This window comes from Sus scrofa, chromosome 8, assembly GCF_054392235.1.
Source record: "Sus scrofa isolate SSC_HxYL_T2T_F1_AM1 chromosome 8, Sscrofa_HxYL_maternal_Yorkshire_Landrace_v2.0, whole genome shotgun sequence".
Classification (NCBI taxonomy): domain Eukaryota; kingdom Metazoa; phylum Chordata; class Mammalia; order Artiodactyla; family Suidae; genus Sus; species Sus scrofa.
Window position 1 is genome coordinate 125265776 of NC_139390.1, and position 18659 is coordinate 125284434.

General features: G+C 36.4%; 1 protein-coding gene across 4 annotated transcripts in view; it reads right to left on the bottom strand.

Moving 5' to 3' along the window:
• Positions 1–362: 362 nt before the first annotated feature.
• The window catches only part of BANK1 (B cell scaffold protein with ankyrin repeats 1), a 546413-nt gene continuing 528116 nt past the window's right edge, over positions 363–18659 (bottom strand). For all 4 annotated transcript variants that reach the window (XM_084973318.1, XM_084973315.1, XM_021101719.2 and 1 more), the window contains 5 exons: positions 17067–17130; positions 4757–4786; positions 3539–3594; positions 2209–2272; positions 363–1948 (listed from right to left, as the gene is read on the bottom strand). In XM_084973318.1, coding sequence (XP_084829444.1) covers positions 2213–2272; positions 3539–3594; positions 4757–4786; positions 17067–17130 — 210 coding nt within the window. In that variant the 3' untranslated portion in view covers positions 363–1948; positions 2209–2212. The remainder of the gene's footprint in view (positions 1949–2208; positions 2273–3538; positions 3595–4756; positions 4787–17066; positions 17131–18659) is intronic.

The following is an 18659-nucleotide window of genomic DNA, read 5'->3' on the forward strand; positions in this document are numbered from 1 at the left end:
TAACAGTGGTGAGAGTGGGCATCCTTGTCTTGTTCCAGATTTTAGTGGGAAGGCTTTCAGCTTTTTTCCATTGAGTGTTACATTTGTTGTGGGTTTGTCATAAATGGCTTTGATTATATTAAGGTATGTTCCCTCTGTACCCACTTTGGTAGGAGTTTTGATCATGAATGGATGTTGGACTTTGTCAAATGCTTTCTCTGCATCTATTGAAATAGCCCAATTCACAAGGACAGTGTTTAAAGGTCCTGACTTTAGATCTCTTTCTATATTAAAGAACTGAATAACATGAATGCTTTATCTCCCACTTCAACCCTGAATTGAGGCTCAGGTAAGAAGTGATCTAACTGCTTTGCAATTAGAAATGTTGACATTTTACCTTTTATTGGATTTCACATTTTAATACGAATAAAGTCAACAGCAGAATTGTAGGCACCAGCCTCAGGCCAGTATAGAAATTCTTACTTTAGAGATAATAGACACATTTGCATTTTATACTAGAAAATTATAGAAAAGCAGTCAATTTTCTATTGTTTTTTCTTGACTCTTGGGGTGAGATGATCCACAGAGATGGGGGCTCAGTATGGAAAGGCATTCCATTTCTTGAAAGCTTAGATGTGAAGCTATGGACTGAATTTCTAAATTTCATAATCAAAAAGCACCTTCTAGTAGGGATTGATCAGACTACTGATATTTAAAAAATATTATTTTTAAAACTTAAGCTTGGGAGTGTAAATAGTAATGAGAAACTATGGGCAATGTTTTTCAGAATCACTTTAAATATATATCTCTACCAATCACTGTTTAGAGGCTAGAAAAAAATCATTTGTATGTTTATGGGCCCTATACAGTGAAATTAATCAAGTTTAACTTTTAAAAAATTGGTCGAATTTTCTCTATAAACTAGTAAGCAGAGGAATTTAACGGTTAATTCTCATTCATTTATTTTTAAAAGTCAGACATAGCTTTAAAAATTCATTTTATTTGTAGCAACTATGGGTAGAAATCAGAATCTTAAAACCACATTTTCTTCTAAGCTAGTAAATTGTTTCTGAGAAATAGGTGGGTGAAATTGTAAACTTTTTAATAGAGAAAATAGGTTGGAAATGTATATTATTATTTTTTTTTTTGGCTTTTTAGGGCCACACCTGCGGCATATGGAAGTTCCCAGGCTAGGGGTTGATTCAGAGCTGTAGCTGCGAGCCTACAACACAGCCACAGCAACACCAGATCTGAGTCATGTCTGTGAACTACACCACAGCTCACAGCAACGCCGGATCCTTAACCCACTGAGAGAAGCCAGGGATCAAACCCGCATCCTCATGGATCCTAGTTGGATTTGTTTCCGCTGAACCACAATGAGAACTCCCAGAAATGTATATTAATTTGAGACACAGAAAAATTTAAAAATAATGTTCTCAAGGTTATAAGCAAACAGGCTCTTAAAAAGGGAAGGTTGCTGCAAGCATAATGTGACAATAATAATTAGAGCTTTGAATGGGAGAAGTTTAGAAAACAGACCATCCACCTGAAAACTCAATATAAATGAAACAAATTGTATCTTTATGGATATTCTCAAATGGAGGAGGAGTGAACTATTAAGGTTAGCCCCTTAAACAAGCCCAATAACTTTGCTTCAGAGCATTTAAATCCTCTGCTCTTGTTTCCTTTAATTTTAAAAATGAGAAATAGCTGCTTCAGTGGCAAAGTGTATTGTAAAATATTAGAATTTTCAAATAATGCAATTGCTCTACAGCATTCAATTTTAATCTTATATACTCATCTGAAGCAGGTATAATGGCAATAAATTGTGGCAATAACAAAGTCTGAAACCCAGAAGTGTGCTTCTATTTGCATAGCATGATTTTAGTCTTGTAGACAGCAGGCAGTCCAAATGTAAGCTTGTTTTACCCAAAAGTGTCTGCAGATTCTTGAGTTTCAGGATAATAATCTGAAAATAAGACCACAGGAAATGTATTATTGAATAATTGATCATCAACTGAAATTGATTAGCTAGCATAAAATCATGCCATCCATAAACCTTTCTAAGGAACAATCACCTTTAGCTTGAAAAATACACTATCCTTTCACAAGAAGGCGATGAAATATTTAAAGTATTCTGTTTGCTAGAAAAATGATTCCTCCAAGTTTCTAGTAAGGCTGCTTTAGGTTTTCTAAAAAAATCTAGCTGTTAAGTAGCTGATATTTTACCTCTTTAGTGATCTTTCCTGTAACAGAAACCAAATTCCTTTTCAGCCTGGAATCGAGCAGGAAGCTAAGGGGGAAAAAAAAACAAAAAAGAGATACAGAGTTATTAGCATTTATCCATTTAATCCATTTTTAGGCTGAACAAAGAAATATGATAAAGTCATAGCTGTCTTTCACAGTCAGAAAAACAGCTTTGTAGAGGCAACTGGCAAGACATCCCCCATCTTAAAAGGAAAGAATAATCATAAAGCTTGATGACATCAGAGTCCTCAAGGTCAAATTTTACTTCCTTTTTAAGAGAGAATAGCCTAAGCATCAGAAATTCGTATTCTTTTCATCTTATCCAAAATCTTGCTCTTGAAAAAAAATTGCTATGGTTGGGTAGTCTTTCAGATCTTGTGAAAGGAACTCTGTTGGACAAAAATTATTTTCATAAACTTCTGAGCTAGATCTTACTTCAGTTCTGCTACAGCCAATGAGCCTCCTGTGTCTGTAGACCCCTTAGGTCTATACCTCATTGGTGGGCCACAGAATGATCCAGAAATGCAAATATTTCAAGCATTTCTTAAGGGTGAATGACTTTTATGGTTATAGATGATTTATTCAAAACATAAGAGAGCTTTAAGGGTTATTAGAATTTGATAAACTAAAACGGTTTGGTTCACAATAAAAACTTGCCAGAGGCCATAATTCTGGATTTTAGCAAGAAATTCAGCTACCATATGATCCTGGATAATAGTGCAAATTTCCTACATCATGTACGTAGATAGTTGGAATAAACATGATTTTTATGAAGAAAATTTTGTGTCTGGGACATCATTACTGTTGTCTTGAACTGGTCTTGGCTTTTCATTACTGCTTTTTTTAGTGTTATTTTTAGCTTCTCTTTAGCAGTTTATTTTCAGTTAATGCTACAATGTGAATTAATGTATATTTATATGAAAAATATTTTGGCATTATATTTTTTTCTATAACCAGACCTTAAGGACTGTATAAATTTGTGGTTCAAATAGACTCATTACATTCCTTGTGCTAAAGATGTGTTTATAACTCCTCAAAGTTTTATTTAGTCTGTACATGCTGAATTGGGCCACACTTTGGCCTTAGTTCCTTTTTCCTTTGAGTTCTTTCTTTGCTTTTTTTCTGAATAGTTAAATTCTTTAAATTATGGCTTACGGATTTTGCACACAAATGCTTATGTAACCAATTTTGTTCATATTTGTTGGAGTGTTTCAAAGCAAAGTCAGGATGGAAGGTTTTCATCTTCCTTCTCAACAAAGAAGCTCTTTTTCTTTTTTGCATTTTATAAAAAATGAAGGTAAATATAACCTACCTTATTGCCAAAGGGTATGTTATGTAATGTATTTTCATTGTGGGCACTTTCGTTACCTAGAAATACAAATTGTTATTATCTCTTCATTCATTCACATGTTTGATAATTCTTTTATTCACTATATATATGTGTGTGTGTGTGTGTGTGTGTAGTGTGTATATAAGGAAAAAAAAGATAGAGTTAGCATTTATCCATTTAATCCATATATATACACACTACACACACACACACACACACACACACACACACACACACACACACACACACACACACACAGAATAGGATATGGGTAAAGAGAAAACATACTACAGAGATAACAGGGCATACTGAAAAGGTACCCTTGGCGAGTATGTATTCATTTTTCCTACCTCTAACAGACTGACCAGAGTAGGATATGGAGACATTGCTTCAGCTCAGAAATAATCCAGCACCTTTGAATAACAACCTCCACTTGATTACGCTGCCTTCTTCTTTTTCTCTTCCCCACTTACCAGGATCGGGCAATTGCAGGACACTTTTTTACAAAATTTGTTCCTACTACTCCACCCTGGCCCATGCCACTTTCTGCCTTTATCACAAGTCTCTCACTTTCTATTCCAGCCACACAACTTGATCCTATTAGTGTTCCATTCTCATGATCAGTGCTGTGCTTCGGTCTGGAGGCAGTGCTTCTAGCTTACTGCATAGCCACCCACCCCTATCCCTAGCTGGCCTGCAGCTGCTCTCTACCTTCCCAACCTTCTATAGCCATTTCTCCCCCACCACACTGAAGTGAACCTCTCAGTTAGTAAGTGTTATTCCAATTTCATTTGCTCTGTCAACATCTCCTACTTATCAAGCATTAGCTCCATTTACATAAACCATCATCAGTCTTTACAGCAATCCCCCATGACATAATTCTTATCTACGTTTTACACTTGAAGGAGCTGAGGCTTAAAGAATTTAAGTGAACTGCCAAAAGTCACAGCTAGTAAGCTGTGAAGAGCCAGGTCAGATTTCAAAGCTCGTTCTTCTTTTACTGTATCATAACACCTCCAGCATTGCTGTTCTAGAATCCCTCACATTTACTTTGGACGCCAAGTGGTTTTGCATATAAATATGAAATCTATGAGATTTTACACCGACCAGCCGGATCATATTAGGTTTACGTTAACATTAAAGTTGGTTTACTCTGAGACTTGTTTTAGTTTTAAATCTTTCAATAAACATCAAACTTACCATTTGGATGGTGCACAATGGTGAGTTTATCTAGAAGACAAAAAAAGCACATTCTACTGAGTTATTCTCAATATTTTTCTTAAGCTCGTTTCTTATCTGACTACCTCTTGCCTTCGAGGTGACTATGGAGTTTCACAATCTGATTTTAAAATCTCCAGCCACTAAGGGCGAAACTATGTCTTTTATTATTTTTGTCTTTTTTTCCTTCCCATGCTTGTCCTATGGTATTATGATTTTAGATATATTTGACACTTAACAAAAGTTTTGCATTCTGCTTTGATATTCTTTTAGCCTGAGCTATTCATTTTTTAAAAATTAACCTAATTCAGAACTAATTACATGAGTGCAATTCAAACATTTGTAAGTGTATAGGTTGAAGATTTTTGACAAATCTATACAACCTTTACACATCACCATCGTTAGCATAGAGAACATTTCATCTTCACAGAAAACCCTCTTATAGAACCTTAACTCAGTTCTCATCCCACCATTACCCCTAGGGGCCCCTGAGCTGATTTCTACCTCTATAGATTAGTTTTAGCTGGAAGTCCAGATAAATGGGATCTTACAGCAGATATTCTTCTGGGTTGTATCTTTCACTCAGCATAACCTCATTTTAACTCCTAATATAGGTAACTCTCGTTTCCTCTTTTTCCATGAACATTTTTGCCATGGGCTTCTCAATTTTATTAATTATCTTAAATAACTTTTTGGTTTTGTTAGTTTTATCTATTGTTTATCTCTTTCATTTTTCATTGAGTATTGATCTTATTGTTTTTCCCTCTTAGTCCTTTGGATTCAGATTTGCTTTTCATTTCATAGTTTCCTAAGGTGGCAACTTAGATCACTGATCTTAAATTTTTCATCTTTTCTACTGTCACATTTATAGCCATATTCTCCCCTCTAAGTACTGTTTTGATTGCATTCTGCAATTTTATAATGTTTATAATCTTATTTTCATTATGATTCATGCTGAAGTATTTTCTTGTGGTTTCTTATTTGACCCATGGGTCATTTTGAAATGTATATAATTCTTAACTATTTTGAGAAATGTTTTCTAATTTTTTAATTAAATTCAATTTTTTTTTAAATGTCAATCTTTCTAAATTTATTGAAATGGTTTGATACTCTAGCATGTGTTCTATCTTGGTGAACCTTATGTGTATACCTTAAACAAACATATAATCTGAATTTTTTGGACGTCCTGTTTTGTGTCAACTAGGTTAAGTGTGTTGATGGCGTGGTTTAGTTCTTCTATAATGTTACTTAATTTTTCTATTTGTATTTCTGAGTACCATCAATTTTTGCTTCTTAATTTTTAATAAATCTCAAATATATATTTATAATATAAAGTACACAAATATTTAGGATTTTTATATCTTCCTAGTGAACCACCCTTTTATCATTTTATAATATCCTCTTTTATCTCTTGTAATACTCTGTATTAAAATTCATCTCGTCCTGTATTAAAACAGTCATGTCAGCTTTCTTTCTTTTTCTTTCTTTTTTTTTTTTTTGGCTCCTCAGGGCTGCACTCTTGGAATATGTAAGTTCCCAGGCTAGGGTCAAATGAGAGCTATAGCTGCTGGCCTACACCACAGCCACAGTAACACGGGATCCGAGCCGGGTCTGTGACCTACACCACAGTGCAGGGTAATGCCAGATCATTAAGCCACTGAGCAGGACCAGAGATCGAACCTACATCTTCATGGATATCAGTCGGGTTCATTATCACTAAGCCACAATGGGAACTCCCATGTCAGCTTTCTTATATTTACTGTTGGTAGATTACTTACCTACCATCTTTACTTTCAACCTGTTTCATATTTAAAAATGCATGTTTTCTAGATAGCACAAAATTGGGTATTCAGTATCAAGTCAGAAAATGCCTACCTTTTAAATGATTATTTAATCTATTTACATTAAAAATAACTATTGATATGACTTAGTTTAATGCCAATATCTTGTTCTTGTTTTTTTAATGACAATATTTTATTTATTTATTTATTTTTTAAAATGATTTTTATTTTTTCCATCATAGCTGGTTTACAGTGTTCTGTCAATTTTCTACTGTACAGCAAAGTGACCCAGTCACACATACGTATATATACATTCTTTTTTTCACATTATCGTGCTCCATCATAAGTGACTAGATATAGTCCCCAGTGCTATATAGCAGGATCTCATTGCTTATCCATTCCAAAGGCAATAGTTTGCATCTATTAACCCCGGATTCCCAGTCCATCCCACTTCCTCCCCCACTCCTTGGCAACCACAAATCTGTTCTCCATGTCCATGATTTTATTTTCTATGGAAAGGTTATTGTGCCATATATTAGATTTCAGATATAGGTGATATCATATGGTATGTGTCTTTCTTTTTCTCACTTAATTTCATTTAGTGTGTTGGTCTCTAGTTCCATCCATGTTGCTGCAAATGGCATTATTTTGTGTTTTTTTATGGCTGAGTAGTATTCCATTGTATATATATTCCACATCTTCTTAATCCATTCATCTGTCGATGGACATTTAGGTTGTTTCCATGTCTTGGCTATTGTGAATAGTGCTGCAGTGAACATAAAGGTGCATGTGTCTATTTCAAGGAAACTTTTGTCCGGGTATATATATGACCAAGATTGGGATTCCTGGGTCATATGGTGGTTCTATATTTAGTTTTCTGAGGTACCTCCGTACTGTTTTCCGTAGTGGTTGTTTCAATTTACATTCCCACCAACAGGGTAGAAAGGTTCCCTTTTCTCCACACCCTCTCCAGTATTTGTTATTTGTGTATTTATTAATGATGGCCATTCTGACTGGTGGGAGATGGTACCTCATAGTGGATTTGTTTGATTTGCATTTCTCTAATAATCAGTGATGTTGAGCATTTTTTCATGTGCTTGTTGGCTGTCTGTATATCTTCTTTGGAGATAAGTCTATTCATGTCTTTTGTCCATTTTTCCATTGGGTTGTTGGCTTTTTTGTCATTAAGTTGTATAAGTTGTATATTTTAGAGATTAAGCCCTTGTCAGTTGCATCACTTGAAACTATTTTTTCCCATTCTCTAAGTTGTTTTTTTGTTTTATTATGGTTTCCTTTGCTGTGCAAAAGCTTGTTGGTTTGAGTTTTGCTTTTATTTATCCCACTGGTTTATTTTTGCTTTTATTTCTATTGCTTTGGGAGACTGACCTGAGAAAACATTTGATGTAAGAGAATGTTTTGCTTGTGTTCTCTTCTAGGAGTTTTATGGTGTCTTGTCTTATGTTTAAATCCTGAAGCCATTTTGGGTTTACTTTTGTGCATGGTGTGTGTGTGTGTTCCAGTTTCACTGATTTGCATGCAGCTGTCCAGTTTTCCTGGCACCACTTGCTGAAAAGATTGTCTTTTTCCCATTTTATATTCTTGCTTGCTTTGTCAAAGATTAATTGACTGTAGGTGTCTGCATTTAGTTCTGGACTCTCTATTCTGTTCCATTGGTCTGTATGTCTGTTTTGGTACCAGTATCACACTGTCTTGATGACTGTGGCTTTGTAATATTGCCTGAAGTCTGGGAGAGTTATGCCTCCTGCTTGGTTTTTGTTCCTCAGGATTGCTTTGGCAATTCTGGGTCTTTAGAGGTTCCATATAAATTTTTGGATTGTTTATTCTAGCTCTGTGAAAAATGTCATGCGTAATTTGATAGGGATTGCACTGAATCTGTAGATTGCTCTGAGTAGTATGGCCGTTTTTACAATTTTAATTTTTCCAGCCCAGGCGCATGGAATATCTTTCCATTTCTTTGAATCCTTTTAATTTCCTTGATTAATGTTTTATAGGTCTCAGCATATAAGTCTTTCACCTCCTTGGTCAGATGCATTCCCAGGTATTTAATTTTTTTGGGTGTTATTTTAAAAGGTACTCTATTTTTACATTCCTTTTCTAATATTTCATTGTTACTACACAGAAATGCAGCTGATTTCTGAATGTTAATCTGGTATCCTGCTGCTTTGCTGAATTCGTTGATCAGTTTAAATAGTTCTTGTGTTGAGTCCTAAGGGTTTTCTATATATAGTATCATGTCATCTGCTAATAGTGACAACTTTACCTCTTATCTTCCTATTTGGATACCTTTTATTTCTTTTGTCTGATTGCTGTGGTTAGGACTTCAAATACTATATTGAATAACAGAGTGGGCATCCTTGTCTTGTTCCAGATTTTAGTGGGAAGGCTTTCAGCTTTTCTCCATTGAGTATTGTATTTGCTGTGGGTTTGTCATAAATGGCTTCTATTATGTTAAGGTATGTTCCCTTTATACCACTTAACCAGAGTTTTGATCATGAATGGATGTTGGACTTTGTCAAATGCTTTTTCTGCATCTATTGAGATGATCATGTGGTTTTTGACTTTTATTTTGTTAATGTAGTATATGATGTTGATTTATTTGCATATGTTGAACCATCCTTGTAAACCTTGGATGAATCCCACTTGGCTGTGGTCTATGATCTTTTTATATGTTGTTGTATACAGTTGGCTAGTATTTTGTTCAGAATTTTTGCATCTATATTTATCAGAGATATTGGCCTATAATTTTCTTTTTTGGTAGTATCATTGTCTGGCTTTGGTATTAGGGTGATGGTGGGGTCACAGAATGACTTTGGGAGTGTTCCTTCTTCTTCAACCTTTTGGAAAAGCTTAGGAGGATGGATATATGTTCGTTCCTCTTTGTATGTTGGTAGAATTTGCCTGTGAAGCCATCTGGTCCTTGGCTTTTATTTGTAGGGAGTGTTTTTATTACATATTCAATTTCATTTCTAGTGATCGGTCTGTTTAGTTGATCTCTTTCTTCTTGGTTCAGTTTTGGTGGGCTGTAAGTCTCCAGAAAGTTGTCCATTTCTTCTAGGTTGTCAAATTTGTTGGCATATAAATGTTCATAGTATTCTCTTGTGGTATTTTGTATTTATGCAGCATCTGTTGTGATTCCTCCTTTTTCATTTCTTATTTTATTTGAATATTTTTCTCTCCTTTTCTCGGTGAGTCTGGCCAGAGGTTTCTCAATTTTGTTTCTTTTCAAAGAACCAGCTCTTAGTTTTATTCATTTTTTTCTATTGTTTTTTTGAATCTCTATTTTATTGATTTCCCCTCTGATCTTTATGATTTCCTTCCTTTTGCTGACTTTAGGTTTTGTTTGTTCTTTTTCTAATTCATTTAGGTGGAGGGTTAAGTTGTCGATTTGAGATTTTTCTTCTCTTTTGAGGAAGGTCTGTATCGCTATGAATTTCCCTCTGAGCACTGCTTTTGTGGAATCCCACAGATTTTGAGTGGTTGTGTCTTCATTATTATTTGTCTCAAGGTATTTTTTAATTTCCTTCTTGATTTCCTCCTTGACCCACTGGTTTCTTAGTAGCATGTTATTTAGTCTCCATGTAGTTAGTTTTTTCTCATTTCTTTCCTATGGTTTATTTCTAGTTTCATGCCATTGTGGTCAGAGAAGATACTTGAAATACTTTCTATACTCTTGTTGCAGTTAGTTTTGAGCCCCAGTTTGTGATCAATCCTTGAGAATGTTCCATGTGCACTTGAGAAGAATGTATATTCTGATTTTTTTGGATATAATATCTTGAAAATGTCAATTAATCTAACTTTTCTATTGTGTCATTTAGGATCTCTGTTGTCTTACTGATTTTCTATCTAGAGGATCTGTCCATTGATGTGAGTGGAGTGTTAAAGTCTCCTACCATTATTGAATTCCCATCAATTTTTCCTTTTATATCTGTTAGTATTTGTTGTAGGTATCTGGGTACTCCTATATTAGGGGCATATATATTGATGATTGTAATATCCTCTCCTGGTATGGATCCTTTCACCATTAAATAGTGTCCTTCTTTGTCTTTATGGCCTTCATTTTAAAGTCTATTTTGCCTGATAAGAATATGGCAACTCCTGCTTTCCTGTCTTGTCCATTGGCATGACATATCTTTTCCCATCTGCTCACTTTCAATCTATATGTGTCCTTTGCCCTAAGGTGAGTCTCTTGTAGACAGCAGATTGTAGGTTTTTGCCTTTTTATCCAGTCTGCCACTCTGTGTCTTTTGACTGGAGCATTCAGTCCATTGACATTTAAGGTAATTATTGATAAATATGTATTTATTGTCATTTTAAACCTTGTTTTTCTGATGATTCTATGTTTATCCTTTGTTCCTTTGTTTTTTTGGTTGAATGATTTCTACTTATTTTATGCTCGTGTACATTTGTTTCTGGTTTTTGTGAATGTAATGTTTGGTTTTGATTTGTGGTTGCCCTGTTTTTTAAGTATGTTAACCCCTTCCTATATCTGCTTGCCTTAGCCTGATAGTCTTATAGGCTCAAACACATTATTTTTTTTTAAAAGAGTCTATATTTTCTTATTTTCCTTCTCCACATTCTATGATTTTGAAGTCCTTTTTTAACATCTTTTTTTTTTTCTTTTAGTTCTGTATGCTGGCTTAATTGTGATGTCTTTCATCCTAGTTCTTCCTCTTCTTTCATTTAGAGAAGCCCTTTCTGGATTTCTTTTAGAATGGGTTTAGCATTGCTGTACTCTTTTAGCTTTTGTTTGTTGGAGAAATTCTTAATTTCCCCTTCTATTTTAAATGATATTCTTGTCGGGTAGAGTAATCTAAGCTGCAAATTTTTTCCTTTTAGAGCTTGAATATATCTTGCCACTCTCTTCTGGCCTGTAGTGTTTCTGTGGAGAAATCAGCCAATGGTGTTCCCTTATAATTAATGCTTTGTTTTTCTCTTGCTGTCATTAGAATTCTCTCTTTTACTTTTGCCATTTTTATTATAATATGTCTTGGTGTGGGCCTATTTGGGTTCAACTTGTTTGGGGCTCTCTGTGCTTCCTGTATCTTGATCTCTGTTTCCTTTAGATTTGGAAACTTGTCAGCCATAATTTCTTCAAATATATTTTCAATCCTCTTTTTCTTTTTCTTTTCCTTCTGGAATTCCTATTATGCATAGATTTACCTGTGTTATATTATCTAATAGAACTCTTATATTGCTTTTGTGTATTTTCATTTGGTTTTATGTCTGCTGTCCTGATTGCATGATTTCCATTATTCTATTTTCCAAGTCACTAATTCATTCATCTGCATTATTCATTCTGCCCTTTTGTGCCCTTAGCTCAGTTTGCCTCTCATAGAATAGAATCAACTGAAAAATGAATTGTCTAATTTTTCTATGTTCGCCCTTATATTTTTTAGTTCCTTTCTAAATTAATGTGCAAAACTGTTTATATTTGCTCTTAATTCCTTGATATTCAGCCTTAATTCCTTTAGTATTTTCAATACCTCTCTTTTGAACTCAGTGATTATCAGACTGCAGAGGTCTGTATCATTGTTGACTGCTTTAGTGAATTCTCCTGTTCTTTTAACTGGGAAAGATTCCCAAGCTCCTTCATCTTGCTTATGTTTTTCTTTTTCTGTGAGTTTAGGGAAGCCAAACTGAAGTCTTGGAAGGCTACTTCTATGCAAGAGCACCCCTCTGTATTTTGTGGGGGGTTACTATTTATTTTTGGCATGGGAGTTTGGATATTTGCTGTCTCATTCTTTGGTGCAAGCAGGCTGTAATCCCCAGGGTGCTGAGTGTTGTTCCAGGGAGAATGAGGCAATGGGTAGGGGTAGTAGTCAGTGCCTGGTTGCTGGGCTCTTAACAGTATCAAAGACTTGCAGAAAGGTGGTACAGGCTACTCCTGGTTGCATGGCCCTGAGAAGTGGTAATGAGCCGTAGGTCAATTTAAGAGGTGCCCAGGGCATTTGGTAGTGTCAGCGACAGGGTGAGTTTCCAGGGGAGTGAGAGCAACACCAAGTAGTGTTCAGTTGCAATGCACTCCTATGTGGTGCCCTCTGAGGTGATTGGGGCTCTAGGTGGTGCCTGTTCAGGGACCCCTAGTGGCAGTGGGCCACTGGAGTCAGTGATAGCTATGGTTGTTTGCCCCTGCCACCTGTAGACCATGCAAGAAGCACCCCATCCCACTTATCCCACACAGGAGGTGCTGCCATGGTGCTCCTAGGTGCAGGGTCCTTGGAAATGATGGTGATCAAGCATGTGGGTGCTGCCCAGAGCATTTGGTAGTGGCAGCAGCAGGGCGGGTATGTTCCCAGGAGAATGAGAGCAACAAGTGGTATTCAGTCTCAATGCCCTCCTCTGTTTTGCCCTCTGAGGTAATTGGGGCTGCAAGTGGTGCCTGCTCATGGACCCCTAGTGGTGGCCTGCCACGCCCACCTCTGGAGTCAGAGATAACTGCAGTGGTCTGTCCCAGCTACCTATAGACCATGTAAGAAACACCCCATCCCACTTAGCCCAGGCAGGAGTTGCTGTACAGACTGCTCCTGGTTGCAGGGTCTTGGGAAGGGACAATGATCAAGCATCTGGGCACTGCCTGGAGCATTTGGGCGCTGCCTGGAGCATTTGGCATTGGTAGCAGCAGGGTGGGTATGTTCCCAGGGGAGTGAAAGCAACAACAGGTGGTACTTGGTTGCAGTGCCCTGTTTTGCTGATCTCCAAGGTGACTGGTGTCACAGGTGTAGACTATTCACAGACCTCTAGTGGTGGTAGGCCATGCCTCCCTCTGGTTTCTGAGATGACTACTTTGGTTTGTCCCTGCCATCTATAGACCATGTTGCACTTAGCCCTCTGCTGCCCAGCCACCCATAGCCTGTACAGGAAGCACCCAGTCTCCCATAGCCTGAGGCTTTTTGCTACCTGTAGCCTGAGCCAGAGGCATCCCACACTCTGAGAGCCCATGCGTGGGCAAGGAAATCACTATGACAGTCTGCTCCGTCTCCTCATACCCTCTCCAACAATGGCACCTTGCTTTCCTGTGGGCCCAGACCTCCTGTGGGGTTCCCTCGGCTATGGTGTTTTACTCCCCAGTCCATAGCTCACTGCTTCCCAGCCTGTGGCACACTACTCCTTAACCCCTCAGGGTGTCTCCACATAGCTAACCCTAGTCTTCTCCTGGAACTGACCTCCAGAGCCTGAGACTCAGTGCCCAGCCCCTGCCTGAGTGTCTCAGGTTGTGCTGCCCAGAGTGGTGGTGCAGATGATCTATGCAGCTCTCACTCTACTTTGCCCTCCTCACTCCAGCTGCCGCACTTTGCTTGGTGACTTTGAGGTCCCTCCATATCAGCTGATCATGTGGTTGGTTAGGTGGCTTCCCAGGGTGTGGGTTCCTTTTCTCTTTCACAGCTCCTTCTCAGGAATGCTAATCCCATCCTGATTCCTTTTCTCTCTCTTTTTCTTTCGTTTTACCCTGTTATGTTGAGAGTTTTTTGCCCTTTTTGGAAGTTCGAGTTCTGCCAGCATTCAGTAGATGTTCTGGGCAAATTGTTTTACATGTAGATGTGTTTTTTGATGTATTTGTGGGAGAAGGTGAGCACAACATCTTACTCCTCCACCATCTGGGTCCTTCCCCTGTTCTTGGTTCTTTACTAATTCACTTTATGTTCCTCTTTTGCTACTTTCTTGCTTTATTTTTTTGATGAATCAATAGCTTTTTAGTGCTCCATTTTACTTCCTCTATTAGTTTCCCTGTCTGTCTGTCTCGCTCCTTCTCTATCTATCTATCTATCTATCTATCTATCTATCTATCTATCTACCTACCTACCTATCTATCTATCCGTCTTGATTTTATAACTAAAATATGCATTGCTAACTTAGAGTCTATTTAGAGGTAATAGTGTACCTCCTCATGCTTCGTATCTTACACTTGACACTTCATCTTTCCTACCTTATCCTTTCTTCTTATTTATACCTGATTCTTCATATCCCATACTTGGAGCTTCATCATATAAAAATTTTGCAACCATGTAATCCCATTGATCTGCACTTTCTGTATTTGTATAATTGTTTTCACTTTTTATCTGCACCTTTTGCATTTGCATAATTGTTTTCACTTTTTATCTGCACATTTTATATTTGCATAATTGTTTTAACATCTTTTCCTTCTTCATATGTTGTAATCCCCAACTTAAGTATTTTTATTTTGCTTTAAATAGTTGTCTTTGAAGTAATTTATGAGATGAAAGAAAACAATATTTTTTTTACCTATCCGCTTGGTAAACTTTTTAGTGTTCTTTATTTCTTCGTGTGGATCTGGGTTTCTGTTTAATAACCTCTTCATCTTGTATGACATTCTTTAACATTTCTTATAATACAATCTTGTTCTCTTTGAATTCTCTGATTCCAATTATCCAAAAATGTCTATATTTCAACAAATTTTTGAAGAATATTTTCCCTGGATATAAAATTCTAAGAGGTCATTTTTTTATTTTTTCCCTTTAAAGATATGATTACACTTTAGTCTTATACGTTTCTGATAAGAAATTAGTGAATATGGAATATGCTTATCCTTTTCCCTTTATATGTAATGTATCATTTTTCTCTGGCTGCTTTCAAGAATATCTCTTTATCTTGGCTTGAAAGAGTTTGAGTACAAGTTGCACAGATGTAGTTCTCTTAACAGTTATGCTAACTGTAGTTTTTTTAATTTCTTGGAACAGTATTGAGGCAGTTTACATTAAATTTGGGAAGTATTTGACCATTGCTTCTTTTAAAGTGTTTTGCCCCAAACTCATACTTTTCTCCTTTGGGACTTTGAATCACTGGCACGCTAAACAGTGTTTTATTGTCCTACATGCCTCTGAGGTGCCAATCATTTTTAAAGTCTCTCTCTCTCTCTCTCTCTGTTCATCGTATTGGATAATTTACATTGATCTGTCCCTAAGTTCATTAACTCTGACTTTGCTATATCTGCTCTGGTGATAAGCTCTTCTGCTAGATTTTTCATTTCTTTTATTATAATTTTAGTTCCTACACATTTCCATTTGGTTCTTTTAGGTAGTTTCAGTTTTTCTGCTGAGATTTAATATTCACTCTTTAAAACCACCATATTTTTTCATTAATTTAAGTATGTTCATAATTTAAAGTCATTGTCTGCTAAGGTCAACAACAGGATCATCTCAGGTTCAGTTTTAATTGATGGCTTTCTTTTTCTTTTCTATAAATTATATTTTAAAATTTGTACTTTCATTTTAAAAAAACATGATTGGGGACAAAAAAGATAATATTTTGTATATTCTGGATTCTATAATATTCCTTTGATGAGTGTAGGTTTTGGTTTTCACAGGCAGTTGAATTCTCTGTGTGTCCTGGAGCTTCTTAGTTTCACAGATTCTCAGTTTCCTTATTTACAAATTAGGACTGATGCCTATCTTAAAGGGTTATTAATAGAATATTAAGTGTATAGTAAATAGTCTACTACTGCTTAATGTACCTTAGTAAAATTATTTACCTATTTTGTAATTTTAGACATTGTTAAAATTTCAGTCTTTTTCTATGTTAGAATGGAAGTCTGCAGAACTCAGCTATTTGTAAATTAGTCTTGTGTTTGTGACCTTAATTATTTCAGAAAGTATGTTTCTGTTTTAGAAAACATTTCTAAGAGACCTTAAAGAATTGTCTATGGAAAAGTAGATAACCCAATAATATAAAAATAAAATGAATTTTAAGATGGTGAATTTTAGCATGAAATACTAGCTAAAAGCTAAGCAATATTATTGAAAATGGAAGAGATGGAAGATTTCAAGCTTTTCTAGTGATTGTTAGTTTTTAATCATTTGTGCAGGGGTGGGTAGTTGGGGCCAGAGTGGTCAAACAGTGAAACATAATTTATTTTCAGTTTTAGAATGTGTTGTTTATCTTTGGAGAAGATTTGCCATCTTAATAATGTTTGGCTTGTGTTAACATTAAAATGAGTGTTTTTCCCACTGCTGGGAGAAAATGTTAATTACTAGTAAGAGGAATCTGCATTGCCAAGAAACATGCTAGCTTCAGGAGAAGGCAACTTGAGAGTTACAGTTTAAAATGATCCATGTATAGACAACTGTGAGAACTGACTATATTGAGAATATGCTACCTTATTAAGAAATGTGAGTTTTTAATAATTTAATACCCTATATAATGGCTCATACAAAAAAAAAAAAAAAAACTGGAGCAGAATTATTTGCAACTTACATAGACATCAAAGAAAAGGAAGTAACTATCCTTTACTGAAGGTCCATTATGGGCCAGAGAAGGTGAAAAGTATTTTACACACTAACTTGCACAACCTCTTCCAGATATATGTATAATTATTTCTGTTTCACAGACAAGGAATGAGGGTACCAATGTTTAAGACACTTTCCAGTTGAAGCACTCAGAAGTGATGGAGTAGAGATTTGCACTCAGGCTCGTTCCACTCCACCATCTTTGCATTTTCTGCTTCATCATTTTACTTACTGTCAGATTTTACTTACTGTAGACATTTTCTTCTTCTGGCCTTTTCCCAATAATGCAATCTCGTAGTTGGCGTAGTTTTTCCTTAATGAGAGAACAAACCCAGGAAACGGAAGTCAAGATTTACAAATTTGTCTTGGATCAGAGGAAGACTTCAACTACTATGACCAGTACCCCCACTACTACTTAGTGCTAATTTGGTACTTACAATGTCCTTGATACTTTAACTTACTTAATTCTCACTACTTCATGAAGTGAATAAAAACGTCAAGTCGGAGTTCCTGGCCTGGCTCAGAGGAAATGAGTCTGACTAGTATCCACGAGGATGCAGGTTCGATCCCTGGCCTTGCTCAGCAGGCTAAGGATCTGGTGTTGCTGTGAGCTGTGGTGTAGTTCACATACATGGCTTGGATCTGGCATGGCTGTGGCTGTTGCATAGGCCAGTGGCTACAGCTTTGATTCAACCCCTAGCCTGGGAACCTCCATATGCCATTGGTGTGGCCCTAAAAAGCCAAGAAAACAAAAAAAGTCCTCATTTTATAGATATGCAAAGTGAGGTACAGAGAGATCAAATAACTTTCCCAAATCACACACTTAAAAGTGATAGAGTCAGGTTGGGAACCCAGAGCTCAATTCTTTTGGGAGCTGTTTTTCCAGTCTAACACCTGAGGCATCTACTTTGGCTTCTGGTGTCCAAAAGCAGGAGGGCAACATAACGCTGGTTTGCTGCTGCCTGTCTCCATGGGGCACATTCCTTCTTAGACATTCCTTTGACGAACTAGAGACTTGGGAGCAAATGATGCATAACTGAATTTCCTATCTTAGCTCGTTTGGGAACTTTCTTGGCTTTCCGGGTATTCTACATTGAATACCTATTATCTTTTTAACTGAAAGTTAAAACAAGCTAATGTTTAATAAATCTGCTTTTAGAAGAGAACCTAAGAGTGACCTTTTTCCTAAGGGTTGCCCCTGAAACTTATAAATCACTTTTCCTAAATAGTTTTTTTTCATTTCCTTAAAAATCCTTTCCTATGAATAGAGCAAACACTCTTCTTTAGGGACTCAGCGACTGTGAGCAGGAGTGAGGAGAGCTAAAGACAAGGTTTTCTCAACCATCTCACCTTCAACTTCAGGGATTCTACACGAGTCTACATTATTCTAGAAACACTTCTACTATTAACTCTGGCCATTTCCTCTCTTGTTTTCCTAGGATAATACCTCTGTCAGTAATAACATACCTTCGCAGCTACCTCTGATAATTACTATCCTCAGGTACAGATGAATATTTTTGTAAACTACAAGAGTAATATTGAAAAGTGTATGGGGACGTGTGTGTGTGTGTGTGTATGTTGGGAAAACAGAGAACATTCATTTTTTGTTGTTCTGACTTTTGATCAGGCCCTTATGTTAAGGACTGACTGAAAAAACACAGGGAAAAAGCTCTCTTACCATGCTATTTTGGATATGACAGCAAAACCACAAGCAACAAAAGCAAAAATAAACAATTGGGACCACATCAGACTAAAATGTTTCTACACAGCAAAAAGACAAAGGCAAAGACAAAATGCAAAGGCACCCTATAGATTGAGAGAAAATATATGCAAATCATATAT